The sequence below is a fragment of the Colletotrichum navitas genome (genome assembly GCF_030913465.1).
Source record: "Colletotrichum navitas strain CBS 125086 chromosome Unknown LY79scaffold_5, whole genome shotgun sequence".
NCBI classification, from domain to species: Eukaryota; Fungi; Ascomycota; class Sordariomycetes; order Glomerellales; family Glomerellaceae; genus Colletotrichum; species Colletotrichum navitas.
Genome location: NW_026850551.1, coordinates 269,032 through 284,365, shown reverse-complemented (window position 1 = coordinate 284,365; position 15,334 = coordinate 269,032). Strand labels below are relative to the sequence as shown.

The following is a 15,334-nucleotide window of genomic DNA, read 5'->3' as shown; positions in this document are numbered from 1 at the left end:
TCACGGAGAAGCAGAATAAAGGCGCCCAATAGCTCGAAGCGACACATTTACTCTTCGGGTGAAGTCAATGTACAGGTAGCAAAGGGTAAGAGAAAACAAGAGCGACTGTCTTCTGGAAGCTGGTGGGGATGGAGGGGCAAGAGGAAACCAAAGGGCGATGATGGACTGATTGTTGGCGGATGGATAAATTACCTTATGCTTTGCCCGCATATAACTATTGTTCCTAGCACGAGCCCAATCGGGTTTCTCCCTAACACTGGGACACCAGGAAATGTGAGCCACAACAAGAACTGCGCCGGGCGTCAAGGACGCTCCATGCTGAGTGCCTGATTCCTTCCAATATCACAGCAAGTCGCATGGAGGAGACGGGCTTGCAAGTGAAAGCGCGACTCGACGCGACGCAGAGCCTAAAGTGGCTGCTTCTTAGGACCCGCGTCATCTGTCTTCAAATAGCACGTGACTCTGTCTGAGATTAGATAAGCGCAACCGGCACCATTAGCTGCAGTGTTCCACACCCACTCGTTCCACCGCTGGAATGGACGTACTAAAGGGCATGTTAACGGACGCAACGAATCTTTGATAGTAGCTTTGACTTGCTATTACTAAATTGGGCCGTGTTCCGCAGGTATACTCGCATTGCTTACGCTTCTGCGAAAGGAGGTGGAGAAAGGTAATTGCCCCTCTCGGGGCATGTACATGTGCACTGACGCTGATATCATCAAAAACCCCCAAACAACCAAACATACCCTTATAATGCCTGGGCTCCTGAATTTCTAAACTTTCTTTTCCCTATTTTCCGACCATCGGCCACTTTACCCTCATGGTCGCGTTCCAGTTGGCTGTTTGCCATTGCCTTCGTATGCCGTGTACAAGCTGGCCGTGTCGCTCTGGTCGTCCCTCCGGGGCTTGGCGTCTTCAGTGAGGGCGACAGAGCCGCCATCACCGCCTCCGACAATGATCTGTCCGCCACCTTTGACCTTGCCGACGACCATGCCCTTGGCCACACTCTTCAAGATGGCCCTGCGAGAAACACCCGTCACATCGATATAGACCAGACCGACGTTTTTGAACCCACCGCCGATCTGCCGCGACACTTGGCCAGCCTCGGCGCCCCAGCGGTGCTCCACCATCTGGGACACGCTAGAAGATGTGCCAGTCAGCAGGTTGCGACCAGCTTGATCGATACCGTCTGCGACGGTGTTGAACGCCATCAAGCTCCTGTTCAACAGACCAGGCTTGTAACCCTCAATAGGGTTGCCGTCCTTGTCGTAACCTCTTCCACCGCCGTCCTTCTTCCTGGACAGGGTAGCGCCCAGGTTCTGGGCAACTTTGCCCACGGCGCCAACCGTCGTCGCCGACAAACCGGCCGCCTTGGTAGAGAACTGGTTTATGCGACGGATGCGGTCGTGCGCCGCAGGCGTGAACGTCATGGGCTCGTTCGTCGGCTTCGTCTTCTTGGTGAAACTGTCAGCCGAGGACTGCAGGCCCTTGGTGACCAAGTCGGACGATGTCACGATGAGGCGCGACGCCTTGGAGGCATTAGAGACCAGAAAGGATTTCTTGTACGAAGGGTGCATGACCATCTCGCAGTATTCCTGCGACAAAGGCTGGACGGTAATGGCTTGGCTTTTGTCGGCAGGGAGTGTGATCTCCACCGGATCTAGCATGCCATGTGAGTCAAGCTCGGCCGAGTGGCCGCCGTGCTTACCTTTCGTGCCAGGTCTGACGCCCAGTTCCTCGTTCACTTGGTAGTTGTCCGTCAGCTCGCCAATGACACTGCCATCCTCCTCGTCGATGAGTACGATCCTGCCACCGTTGTTGGACGAGCTGTGGGCCCCCTGTGCGTAGCCCTGTCCAGGCTGGTAATCGGCCGGGTTGTAAGCGGGAAGACCGTCGGCGGCAGCAGCTCTGGACTTTGAGGTGGAGCTGTCGGAGACGGGGTCGTCATAGGGGTAAGCGGCGGCGGCGGCGGCGGCGGCGGCCGACTTGGACTTGGAGGAGGTGGTCTTGGGCGGCGGGGCACGCTCGAGGAAGGCAGTACATTGCGCAAGGATCGTTTCGAAGGTATCCACGTCTTCCTGCAAGCCCTTTCTGCTGCCAGTGTCTGGGAACTGGATGCGGGTGAAGGCCCCGCTGTCCGGACCTAAGTCCCATCTAGGAATCAGGTAGCTCGTCGGCGGCTGGTGGTAGATCTGGGTGGTGGCAGGAAGAGGGAGGTCAAGCTCGGGAGGCAGGTGCAGGTGAAGGTAGAAGTCCTCGGGCGGAGATTCTCCGCCGCCGGACGAAAAAGGCGACGAGGTTGGTACCATCAACAGCGACAATGTCTGAGGGCCAGCGGGAGTAAGAGACTCCTCCTTGCCGTTGGTGATGTGGAAGGCCTTGACGCCATTGATGGCGTACAAAAGCTTGGGGTCCTGGACTCAAGTCAGTGAAGCTGGTCCCAGGGTCATCTGGTTGCTCGCGGCCATACATTGTGTCCCGAAGCCATGGTTGGGGTGGTGAAGGTGGAGTGGGGTGTTGCGCAAAGCAAGCAAGCGTAGTGATGTCGCAGACTTGGCTACCTGAGGCCAGACCTTGCGAGATGGTAGCTTGCGGGCAATTAAGTGTCTCGAGAAGTGCCTGACGGTTATGGTGGTAAAGAGGTTTGATTAGGAGTCTTGGTGTCTTTTGGGTCCAACGTTGATTTGCAAAGTGGGAGGGAAGGGGAGTGAGTGGGTTTAGTGTGTCGAAGGGTTGAAGGGTTGAAGACTGGTCCAACGCAAGTCGTGACGGACAAATAGGCGAGGTAGATAACGCGACAAGTGGCACCAAGTCGATGCTGTGAGACGCTGTGACGACTGCAGTTGGTCTCTGGACAGGCAAGCTTGGGGTGTAGGGAGGGCGGTTGTGGTTGGATTGAACGAGTGTCGAAGCAGCTTGCATGGCGCTTAAAGAGCTGCTGTTGGTGGTCTACCGTGCTCTAGCTCATCGCGGTGATGGATGTTGGTACCGCTGGTACGTGCCCCAATCCCCGAGAGGCCTCTCAGCGGCGGGCGACGTCATTGGACGCGGCTTATTTCAAGGTGCTCCCGGTCCACTGTCGTCCCTGTGAACCACCAGAGGTACCCTCGGGGAGACCCCTTTTGCCCCTTCGACTCGAACAAATACTGGAGATTATCCCAGGCTTCCCGAGATCCAATCTGATTCGGCTTGTGTCTTGGTGTATGTAGCACAGCCACCATCAGATCAGGGTGCTTGGGGTACCCACCGAAGTCCGACGAGGAGCGAGCTTCTGATGTTGGACCTGTTTCGCGCGCGTTCCTCTCTGGCAGCTCCCACACGCACCTTAACACAACCCCATGCTGCTTGCTTGGCGTGCTCCACCCGCTATGGAGCTCGACTCTTGCTGTGAAAGGGGGCAAGGTACGTACCTCTTCGGACCCCTCCTTCGTCATCCTTTTGCCATCCCGCCATCGCTGGAGATCATGCAGGCAGATGGCGACAACTTTCATCATCTGTGCCAAGGCCTCGACCTGCCTCAGATCTGCATTGATTGCCCAAGTAAAACCAAGATATCTCACTCGGGGAGGCGAATTTTCGCTCGCCAGCCCTGTCCGAGTCGGATGAACCTTGCTGATTAGCTCAGCCACCCTGTGGCATCCTCTCCAAGCTTCTCGGTATCAAAGTGTGGCGGTGCAACCATATTACGAATACGGCACAACTTTGACAGCTGCCAATATGGTAGCTGATGACAATCACTGTTGGACCAGACGAGATAACCCGCAGCTTCCCACAGCAACCAATTACATCGAAGCATACGTGTACAATCTTATGTAGTAGTGCTACTGTCGCCTATTCGTAAGCACGGGCTTGAGGTGGTTATAATAGCTTTTATACGAAGTCCAAGAAGTTGAACATGCTGTGAGAAGCGCCTTGAATTTGGAGCGACATGTCGCCATCCGAAGAGAGAGCTGTCTCATCAGCCAAGCTGCCCCAAGTATTCATACATGAATGCCTATACCGCGGCCGATATCTAACTTCAAGGGCTTTCATGCGCCGGGCAGGCTCCCTCTATGGTTCTTGGGCCGGCTCTGTGGATTCCCACGACCCGTCGACCACTACTGTAAAGTGAATCTGGGCCCGCATTCTCTGATCCGAGCATCGTCTCGTGATACCAATCTGAGGTTAATATTCCTCTGTCTCCAACTTTGTGACCGTGTGTCAACACCAACGCTACTAAGAAGGCATTAATTGCCTTTTTCCAATCAAGACCGAACTCGTACTTTGCGGAGAGTATTTCATCTCCAATCGCTCCCTTCCTCTAGTCTGCGGTCAACACGAAATGATTCTCCCTAGACACATACAAGGTAGAGCAATTCCAGTGGCCTGTAAGCTTTTCCGCGACCCTGCCTTATTACCAGTTGAGTTTGGCAAAGAACCGAACGCATTGAAGCACTTGCGTATGCGCGCCTCTTTCTCTTCATCATCCGCTCCAAGCCGACTGGAGATGTACAACATCAAGTATTCGCTGGTATTAACCGATGTACCCAGCAACCAGGGCCATCGTTTACAAAGAGTTGATATCCTTACCTGCGACAACTGATTTAGCCTGGAGTGGTAGGCATCGCTTCTCGAATCGCCGACCTGCCAGTCCACAGGCACCGCTGTCCCATATTTCGTATCAATAACATTGTATGCCCATTTCACATCGCCTTAGAAGTGAGCATTCCCAAGATTTACCTCCTCCGATTTGGCTCTATGCTTCTTCACATGTCTCGAACAGGTCTGTCAGTCCTTTTTTTGTATGCTTGGCTGTCATACGCCGGATCATATCATCTAAAAAACCAGGCGATACAGTCCTTTCTCATAGATCGTTCACGTCTCATTTGAGTTCCTTTTTATTCAGTTTGATGTATGAGCACTTACAAACGTGAAGACGAAACAGTAGCGCGTGAGGAATGGGAGAAAGTCAGTCGATGGCCATCTTTCTGATTCTTGGCCCAACATCACACGAAAGACTACATGTAGTGATCCTACTGAGAAACACAGCGATACCAAGTTAATCGAAAACAACGCAGATGCTGATACATGCCAGGGCTCGAAGACAGCCCAAAGCTGAGGCATCACTGATCTCCCCCCAAGTAATACGGCACTTAGATAGCTGGAAGCCACTCTATCCTTGAGAGGGAGGTCTTTCTGCAATACCATTTGCCAGATTTAGGTCTGGAGGTCTCCATAAAGCCTTCACCGGCTAGCGATATTCAAGCTGTCTGTCACACGAAAAGAGGGACTCATTGCTGCTCGACCCAGCAGCAGATAGGCATATTAGGGTATCTGTTGCTCTTATATATGCTATATATGTCAGCATAGTTTATAAATGAGTTCAAAGTCATCGCTTTCGAAATGAAGTACATGCCAGAAACTGGAAGCTTCGGGCTGGGGCAGTTGAACATTGGCTTTAATCGCAAAGATAACTTGGAAGAGCCAATAGTGCCTGGAAGCCGTTTGATTCACGGCTCAACAGTCACAGTCCAAGACCTATGAATGGCCCCATCCGTACCGAATGAAGACCCTTGTGACCACGTATAACTTACAGAGCCTGAAGCAGGAGAAAACTACCAATCGATTTTCGTCATGCTCCTGACTGCCGTGGTTGAGGCTGCGTCAATCTTGGAGCCAACTCACTTCTGAAGAGAAAAGGCTCTTCAGGTTCCTCACTACCTCAGAAAAGTAAAAGCTAAGTACAGACCAAGGAAAGACGCCTTATCTGAGAAGACATTATTACAAGGCATTTATTTCACACCTAACGTAACCTTTGATAACGTAACCGATACATACATGGTCACTCTTGAGATCTAGACGAAATCCTACTTGCTACGAGAAGCATCGAGGAATGTAAAGGGTCTCCCTAGTTGGAGCCCTTGGCTCTTGGACTTTAACGTCCAATTGCGTGTCCTAGGCATCTAAGGCATGGATATATCATATCCGTAGGTCTTCGGCACTGTTCCTAGAGATACAGGAGAATAGCCTACGAAGCACTAAGTCTAGCTATGAGGATTCATATATATAACACAGACGGTGTCCCTGAGCGGGAACTGAACGCCATGTGATCCCACTGCTCTGTATTGTCGTTCCGATTATTCGTGGATTCTGGAGCCGGCTCCCACGTTGGGTCCATCATGGTGCGAACGGCGAGAGTCTACATCGCAGGGTCGCCTTGCTGTTCTCCAGCATTTCATCAACAATATCTAACCAGTCATGCTGCAACTGTCCGCAGATATCGCGTTGCAGGAACATACTCCAGAGCAAAGCTCCCCAAGGTGTTTTCCACGACTTTCCTGGCCTATGTGGGGCCCGGAAGAAGCCAAAGACGGGATGGTCAGCTCACCTCAAGCCAGGACCGAAAAGACTGCTGCTGCTTGGAAAAACAAGGTATGGCTTTTGCCTGGCGCGCCTCCACACAGAACCCACGTGTGAGCACGAACGCCAGCAATTCTGTTGTCGAATGACCTGGTCTGGCTCGCCGTCGATACGCAGAATATGTCCTTCGGGCCGTCTATAGATAGTCTGCTTTTGTTTTCCCATTACCCCCCTTATCTTGCTACAAGCTTTGGATCGTCACCGGACGACCTGGCCAAAGTGGCGTACACAAAAAGGCCTCGGCAGATGGCCAGCGCCGTTCACTTTGCCTTTTTGGCCTCTTCTTCCGGTCCAGGAGATACGTGCCTGTCTTTGAAATGTCCGCTTGGCACTATCCGGTTGGCATGCATGAAGGCCCCGCATTCAACCACATAAGGAGACTATAGAGTAGAGGGGAGAGGTGGCTGCGCACCAAACAGATACCCTTGGAGCGACCCGTAATAGGTTGCCCACATGACTTGTTATCGACGGAGGCACGCGGTGGACAAAACATCATCACACTTTAACACCACCCATACTATTACAAGCAGCATGATACCAAGTGAATCGATATGCTTATACCAATCAATTAAAGTTAGTACCAGGCTATTCTATTTCCTATCAACTACGTTTTCCCTCTATCTTGATTACATCTTGCAGTCTAGTTAGTATCCAATTAACACACTTGATAATAGTCCTGGGGTGGATGTGGTGTGGGAAAGTACTGAAAGTGTGTCATTTTTTGTCCACCGCTTGGGAGGCTCACAATCGAGTCCTGCAGGCGAGACTTTGCAGACGACAACTTTTCCACTACGGGCCTTCGCCTACATCGGGAGGCGAGAGCACGGCATGTGTCGGATAATCTGCAGGTGCATACTGCACAGCACTACACTTAGTACGTTGCCAAAGGGCACGGTGATTTCTCTATTCTTTACATCTCGAATGAACGGCCAGGGCTGATGGTGGAAATGGCCCGCCCGATATCCTTCATCTCGCCTGTGTGAAGGCCCTCTTGGGGAGGGGATCAATTGCGCTGCCTGAGAGTGAGCCGCTGCTTGCGGGGTTCAACGCGCGTCTCTCGGCATAATGTCCTCAAAAAAGATTAATAAGGAGTTGGCCTGGGTGTAAACGCAAATGATGACACTCAGAAGAAAGTATGGTGGCCGCAGACGGCCACGCAGACTGGGACTGGGACTGGGCCTGGGCCCTGGTCCCGAAGACCTCTGAGCGTCGTCGAGCAAGCGTGTCCAATAATTTTCAACTTCAGCCAAGCTCGGATTCTAGCCAAGCACTTTCGGTGGTCTATACGGATACAGCCTTATGAAATGGCAAGAGCAAAGACAAACAAGCCACCATCGTCTCGGTAGTCCAAGCCCAGCTTGCCCTTTTGGCAGGCAGGAGGAGCACTTTCATGCCCAACGCCGAGCCGCGTTCCTCACACCACAACCTTCCAGGCCGTACCCATTATTATTGACTGCAATTGAGCGCTCTTCCGAGTCCAGATCCGAATACCTAATGCAATTTGTGATTCATGGTTTCATGGAGCTGCAGGCCGTCATCATCACTAAGGGGGAAACATCGAGCAGAGGGCAACACTGCGGCCCCAAGAAACACATAATTCAGCCGCTTCTTCCGCTATCAGGAATTTGAAATGCTTTGCTAGCGCCTCGCATGGCAGAGCAGAATTTCTCCATCAAGAGATCCCGGCAGGCTCCGCTTGCGTGCCTCTCTTGTCAAGGAAGCATTTTTTTCATTTCCAGTCCGACCCTTGTTGGCTTTCGTGGTGCTACTCTGCCTATATTTCTTGTTCGAAATGCCGATGGCTTGATGGAATTCGGCGGATGAAGAGCCAATTAGAAGAATACCGTCATTTTGGGGTGGGGTATAGCAACCGTAACGCATACGGAAAATTGTGATCAGCCAAGTACAGACAGACAGGTAGGAGCAATGGTGTAGTGCGACGGGGTACATGTTTGGCGACGCCATCCTGGGGAGAAGGAAAAAGGGCGCTCGCTACTGTCTTAACTCTAAAGATGCCTCTTCCGCAATCTTGTTAAGCTTGGCATCGATGGTACATCGATATGGGGGTTGGTCGAAAAGCTGTAGGTCTTGTTATCAAGGCAATGTCTAATCTGTATATGCTCTGATTGGGACTAGAACTTGTGAAGCCGAGTCACTATGAAGATAGCGTGCGGACATTCCATAGCTGCGTGAAAGAGGATCTAGCTAAATAAGGCAAAATCAGATTCTCGGGACTAGTGCCGTCTTTACTGTGGTAAATCAGTGTTTTCATCCAGAATTCGGTGTCGGATTTCTAAGCGGTGTGGAATCAAGCCTGGCTGAAATGATGGCAGGGGTGGCGGCCTAGCCAAGCGTCGAGGCAAGACATTGACTCAGAATAGCACGAGTGGGCAAGTGTGCGGCAGTTGAATGGAGACGGACTTTTACGGACTCTTTCCATGACGAAAATAAAATAGGGATTGTGTCAAAGATCAATGGAAAGCGTTAGCAAGCCTAGTTATGTATGTATATATATATATATATATATATATACATATATATTCTCCTACGTAGAATCTTATAGAAAACGATGATCTTGTCACAACGAGGGAGCGGCGAAACGTCAACCCGGCAGCGGGGTTCTCTCTGATCGCCAAGCGGACATGCTGAGACAGTAATAAGTACACGAGAGCTCTCGAGCGCATCTACAGTGAAGCGCTGAGACGGAGAAGATGAGCTGGGCGGTTTGTCTCGTGCACAGAATTTTTTGAAGCGAGTTGTGGAAGCAAGAGTAGCAGTCGAAGGAGAGTAGAGCATAGGTAGGTAGGTGCACCTTTATCTGTATACGTATATATCTGCTTAGGTAGGTACCCAAGACAGACAGGAAAGGAAAGGAAAGGTACTTGGGTATATACCTAGATACCTACCTAGGTAGGTAGGTACGCCCACCCAAGTATCCGTACCTAGTAGGTAATGTACAGTACCGGTAGGTAGTTCAGCATCATGTGACAGCCCACTTACCCAGATAGGTTAGGTAATTTGGCCTCTGTGGTTACACGGAAACGGCGCCTGTGAATGGAACCGCCCTTCGTACCTACCCTAAGGTACGGATACACCTAGCCCAAACTGCCAGGCTGGAAGGAAGGAAAGAAGCCAGGTAGGCGGTTTGTGTAGGTATCTTTCCAAGAGAATTAGGTACGTACCAATGCTTGCGTCCCGCTCTGTCTGGTCTGGTCTGATCATCGTGAAGTTTCTTCACCGGCACGACGTGCCCCCATATGCAGAAAGAGATTAAGATGGGCTGACGACCTGCATGCCGACATACCTCGGATTGTGATCAGACATCGAACATTGCCATTCCTAATGCCATCAACCACTGACTGGCAAACCCTTGGCATCAGCAACTGGCATGGCATTCATCCCTCCGGCTGGCATTCTCTGTCTCGTTTCTCGTGTAACCAGCTAAAGCCTCCGGCCCTCCCCTGTCTTTCCCTATGAGACACTACTGCACGTCCTGGGATTGTTGTTCGGCCACTCACATTGAAGCGCAGCTACCTCCGAGCCAATCACTGCCTTCGTACTGTCAATCGAGACAGTAGATACCCAAGCCCTGGATTCCCAGGCGCAGACGCGGAAGCCGACGCAAAATCCGAGTTTCGTCTCTGCACTAGACCGCGTTGGGAGCGAGCCAGCCCCAAACCACCTGCCAACAGTCGACGACCGAAGATCGGACCTACGGAACCATCCGCTTTTCTTCCTACTTGACTACCTACCTATTCTGGAGCCAGGTTGAAGCTTGAGTGACGTTCGAATATGGCAAACGGCCAGGGGTCATCCCTTCTGTATGTACCGGGCCATGTTTGTTCGCAAAGGAACGCAATACCATACACAGACTCGTCATCCGCCGTCGTCGCCGTCGTCGCCGTCGCCGCCGATGCGTCTTCGGACGAATGCCTCGCTTACGTATTCTATCTATGCTATCGATTGATTGCCGGCAGAGGCAAACCGGAACAGGCTTCCACCCTGCTTTCTTTCCCACTCACTCCGTCGGCCCCCCCTCGCGGCCATAAGGCGTCGTGTCACGATCTGATCTACCCGGGCAGTTGGCTGCTGTTGACGCAACCCACAGAGTCAGCCAGCATAGCTGATGCCGCCGCCGCCGCCGCCATATGGCACAAGCGGCCTTTGGGACGCTTTGGATGGGACGCTTTGGAGGGGATGGGTTCCACGCGGCGCGGCCCATGTTGTCTCCTCCCCACACACGGCACTACGGATAACCTAAACAAATTAGCAAATGCTCAATCTATCTATCCCTTCCCCGGCCTGCTCCCTAGAGCCTAGATAGACTCTTGAGTTTCTGGCCTGCGCTGGCGAACGGGGCTCCCGTGCTCCCCGACCATGTCGTGCACTTACGACGCAATACAGTGTAATATGGGCCCGCTGACTGATGTGATGTGCTTGCCGTCACTTGCTTCTCTGGACGACCAGCACCTGTGGCTTAAGATAACGTAGCTTGCACGGAGGAAGTTGGAGCCGATTACAGCGCTGCGGAGGCGGCAGAAATAGTGACCATGTCGGGCCACTTTGAGAGCTGTTCCCACGACTGCCCATATCGCATTGAGATATGTCGATTGCCCCAAGATGCGGTGTTTTGGCATATTCCGTCCTCTCCACGTTATGTTCCACAACATCCGTTCCCGCTGCAAATCAACAGTTCGGATAAAAAAGATGAATGTACCAGGATTGAGCCCAATAGACCCCCCCAGTCGTCATGCGGACCCGGCCGAGAACCAAATTTGGACCTGGCTGTGCCAGCAAGTAACAAGGCAACGGACAAGATTATCGGACACGAATAGTGTGGCCACCCAGATGCGTCCAACTAAAAAAACTATTTGCCCAGCGCGCGTCATCTGAACGATGGTCGTGCAGTGGTGCTTCGAGGTCTCAAAATGCGATGCTCGCGAGACACTCGGCGCCTTCGCCGAGAGACATATTGCGCGCTGTCCCTATCTTTCCTTCCTCGACAGAGAAGAGCTTCTCTTCCTGGTTGACACCGCCCGAAATTCTAGCATCCTTGCTGACCCAATTACGACCTTGCTTGACCTGGTTATCGGTCTTTGAATTGGTCCCTCCCACCAATACCCGCCTCATTCCTCCTGCGCGTGGGGTTGATCAGAGACATGGGGCGGCAAACTCGCACAACGCTCACCACTTTTTTGTGTTTTCGTAGCATTTTCTCTTCCAAAGTCCAGTACGGCCTGAATGACAGCCACAAAGAGTCAAACCGTCCGCTTTCGCTCTAGGCACCATCGATCCTGCCGATGCTGGTGGGGAACTTGTGATGCGGGAAGGCAAAAAAGCTATAACCCATACATAGTATATCGCAAGAGAGACAACAGGCAAGGGAGGGAGGGAGAAAGAGTGAGCGAGAGAGAGAGAGAGAGAGAGAGATGAACCAACCTTGTTAGGCTGGCGACACGCCCTGGTACACAGTCAAATTGGGCCGACAGCACGGCCAGAGCCGATCGACCCTTTCCCACCCTCCCTGCCCTGGCCCTTACACTTCGCGGGAACGCAAGCTTCAGTCTACATCATTGCTTATTGCCCTCTCTGCCGGGCTGATATCTGCCCCCGACCACATTGCATTCGTCGTCCTGCTTCCCTCGTCTGCTCGAGTGTTGCATCCTTTCGCCCTGGCACGCGCGCGTATTTTTTCTACACAACGACTTCGTCGTCATCACTCTGCAACAGTCTCTATCACCACTGCTCTTACTCTGTGCAAGCTCATCTTCTCAAGCTGCCTACCTGACGAAGATCCGCACGTTCAACTCCCAGCCACGACATCCTCGCCAGTATTTCTTCTTATTCTTTATTTCTTTTTCTTTCATCTTTTTACCGCTGCGACAAGAAAGACATTGGGCAACGTCTGCCCGAGAACTGATCACATCCGCTACGGTGATTGTCGCTCCGATTCCATCCAGTCACCGACCGGCGACGACCAATTTTCCGGCTCACTGCAGGCGTCTTGCGTACTACCCGAAGCAAACTCCCTTCGGTTACACAAGCTGTCGACATCCGTTACTTGCGCATCTTTGCTGTCGCACTTTGCTCAGTCTTTTTATCCCCCAGACCAACCTCTCACGAGCATAGTCATCCTGGCTTCGCGCGGTATTCCAGGAGGGGAGCCCAGTAGTGCGTGGTGCAACGAGTCTGTCCTGTCCAGGCCTCTGTTCTCAATCGTCCGCTACCCCTCACTGGCTTTGCGGGTCTACAACGGGCCCGAACCGTCAAGATTTCCTTCCAACTTCGCATCCAGTCCATACTCTCTCCCGCATCGGACTCCGATGACGCGCCGACGGCATCCTCCACCCAGACCACACCGAAAAGGAGGCCTCAAGACATCTTGCAGCCCTCGGAGAGGGCTTCCGTACCCTCGGCGGTAGTAGAGCAGCGTTCCGCCGGAGGCAGGTCGACCGTTTCCACCGTGCCCGACGACGATGATGCGAAGCCCGTGGTAAGCGGCGGCTCGGGCGCCAAAAGACCCTCAAGAGCCATGCGGCCTCCAATGAGGTCCAGCATAGCGTGTCTTCGGTGCAGGAAATCCAAGATCAAATGCGACAACGACAACACAGGATCGCCCTGTGACACATGCATCAAAGCAGGCCACAAGTGCGAGTTTCCGGATCCCACACCTCTACCAGCAAAGCGAACAGAGCCTCCTACTGTACCGAGACAGGACAAGGACGCCGGCCATGATCGAAAACGGGTGAAGAAACTCGAAGAGGCCACTTTTTCTGAAGGACGTACCGGCACTGTCTATGCTCAGGAAGTACTCTCCGCGCCATACTTGACCGTGGATATGTGGCATCAATTGTTGGACATTTACAAGCTGCACTTTGTTACCGAACTTCCTTTTCTACACCTCCCGACGTTGAAGGGTATCATCCACAGCAAGGACACCAGCAAGCCGTCGGCCGAGTCGAATCTCGTCCTGCTAGGGATCTTGGCTCTCACAGCAAGGTTCCAGCCCGAACTGGTCAAGTATGTTGCTCACATATCATATGACAAAGTAGCAGGCCCCAAGTCCCGCGGTGCATTGCCCAGGCCGGAGCCCTCCATGGCATCGGAATACTTTGCAAACGCTCTAACCAAAGCGTTAGGCAGCCTGGAGTCGGCTTTGACCTCGGCCACTGTTGTTCGAGTCCAGGCCTTTCTTATGCTCGGCTTGTATAAATGGAGCCAGCCCAACGGCGGGCTGGCTGCATGGATGTATGTTGGTGTGGCTATCAGGATGGCCCAGGGCCTGAAACTAGGCTTTGGTGACATACCATTGCGGGAAAGAAAGATTTTAGGTCTCCTTCCACGGTCAAACCAGTCCGCCGCACACCTTCCGTCGGAGAAGTGGAAGGATCAGGAAATCAGGCGACGCACCATGTTCAGTTGCCTCACACTTGATCGGCTCTTGTCGTGTGGATCCGACCGAGTCTCAATGGTACGATCCGAGGATCTCCAGATCCAGCTGCCTTGCAACGAACACGCCTTTGATCTCGGCCGCGTCGTTTACACCGGCTTTCTCCGGCAAGTGGGAAGAGAGATGGAGAGACCCATTGACGACAGTGTCCTCAGCCGTTTTGTACAACTGGTCGACTTTTGGGGAGACATTACAAAGTACAGCTTTGCAGGAGGCCGCCATACGGAAACGCTTCCTCCTTGGGACACAGAATCAATTTTTTACCAGCTGAACAACAAGGTGGAAGCATTCTTTGCCCACCTACCGGAAGAATTCACCTGGTCCAGTGTTAACTTCTGGAAGCACGACAACAGCATGTACGTGTCCCTTCACATGTTGGGGGCCCTCTGCAAGATTATGCTGCACCGGGAATACATACCTTTCCTTGCCATCAAATGCCAAAAGCCAGCGGGCCCTCTCGAAGAACCCGTTTTCGATCCCTCCACTGTCCCGGAGCATTTCTGGGAGCGGAGTGCAGAACAAGTCTTCAAGGCAGCGAAGGAGATCATCGACTTGATTTTGACATGTCGGGATAAGCTTCCTCACTCATCACTCGTCATATTTGCTATTTGGCAAGCTGCGATTGTCGGCATATACGCTCGACACTACCCGCACATGGATACCGAGAATCACATGGTCAGTGAAGAAGAAGTCCAAGAGCGGGCTTCCGGAATGATGCCTGAGATGACACAGACGGGAAACACTGGCGTCGCTTTCCAAGCATTGACCAAAGTCGTCCCTCACTTCAACGTGGCCTCTAATTACGTGACGTATTTTAAAGACATTGACTGGTATTTCACCAAAGTTTTTTCCGACTATACAAACCGAGAATCGAGGAAAAGCAGCGACGGACGTTTGAGTATCCGGCTGAGTGGGAGCAGCGGCGGGCTCGAAGACTGGCGAGCAAAAATAGACAAGATGACGAGCAATGGCACAATACTGGAAGAAGACCGACCGACAGGCTACGAAGGATCCGACGGATCGCGCGCCAGTACGTTGGAAAGGAGCTCTTCTTTGGGCCCCGAATATTCCCACTTTGGCGCCAGCGGTCTTGACAGCAGGAGAGATTCTCGACAAGCGTCGTCATTCACCGCCATCAATACCAGTCCGTTTAATCAGCAAGCCGACCCAGGAGGCTTTGCCAGTGGTATGCCCCGTCACTCGCCAACACAGAGGTGTCTCCCGACCCCTGAACCCATGGCTAACGGTTTCGCGATCGCGGGCGCCCACACAGAAACCGTCAATATCGAATCGTACGTTGAGCAGAACCAGGGCCAACGATTCGGCACCATGCTCGAGGACATTCAGGAGTTTAGCACCGGGGGGATGGTCTGTGTGCCCCGCATCGGAGACTGGGGTATGCTCAGGCCGCCATTCTACACGCAGATGGCCGACGGCAGCAGCCAGCAGCCGTAATTTGGTAGCAGCTGCACTTGAACCGAGCGT

At 52.7% G+C, this 15,334-nt stretch overlaps 4 protein-coding genes across 4 annotated transcripts; 2 read left to right on the top strand and 2 right to left on the bottom strand.

Moving 5' to 3' along the window:
- Nucleotides 1-818: 818 nt before the first annotated feature.
- Nucleotides 819-2,488, bottom strand: LY79DRAFT_666024 (senescence-associated protein-domain-containing protein; the record flags this gene model as incomplete). Its single annotated transcript, XM_060563154.1, has 2 exons — nucleotides 819-2,414; nucleotides 2,471-2,488. 2 exons carry the CDS (start codon nucleotides 2,486-2,488, stop codon nucleotides 819-821), a joined length of 1,614 nt encoding a protein of 537 aa, XP_060418949.1.
- Nucleotides 2,489-4,605: 2,117 nt separating this feature from the next.
- LY79DRAFT_538584 (uncharacterized protein) lies at nucleotides 4,606-5,268 on the bottom strand. The gene has a single exon (XM_060556757.1). The coding sequence runs from the start codon at nucleotides 5,185-5,187 to the stop codon at nucleotides 4,882-4,884; it is 306 nt and encodes a 101-aa protein (XP_060418948.1). The 5' UTR covers nucleotides 5,188-5,268; the 3' UTR covers nucleotides 4,606-4,881.
- Nucleotides 5,269-10,165: 4,897 nt separating this feature from the next.
- On the top strand, nucleotides 10,166-10,804 carry LY79DRAFT_538583 (uncharacterized protein). Its single transcript, XM_060556756.1, has one exon. It carries the CDS (start codon nucleotides 10,192-10,194, stop codon nucleotides 10,717-10,719), a length of 528 nt encoding a protein of 175 aa, XP_060418947.1. The 5' UTR covers nucleotides 10,166-10,191; the 3' UTR covers nucleotides 10,720-10,804.
- Nucleotides 10,805-11,295: 491 nt separating this feature from the next.
- LY79DRAFT_666023 (fungal-specific transcription factor domain-containing protein) lies at nucleotides 11,296-15,304 on the top strand (the record flags this gene model as incomplete). The annotated part of the gene is made up of 2 exons (XM_060563153.1): nucleotides 11,296-11,424; nucleotides 12,695-15,304. 2 exons carry the CDS (start codon nucleotides 11,296-11,298, stop codon nucleotides 15,302-15,304), a joined length of 2,739 nt encoding a protein of 912 aa, XP_060418946.1.
- Between the last annotated feature and the right edge of the window lie 30 nt (nucleotides 15,305-15,334).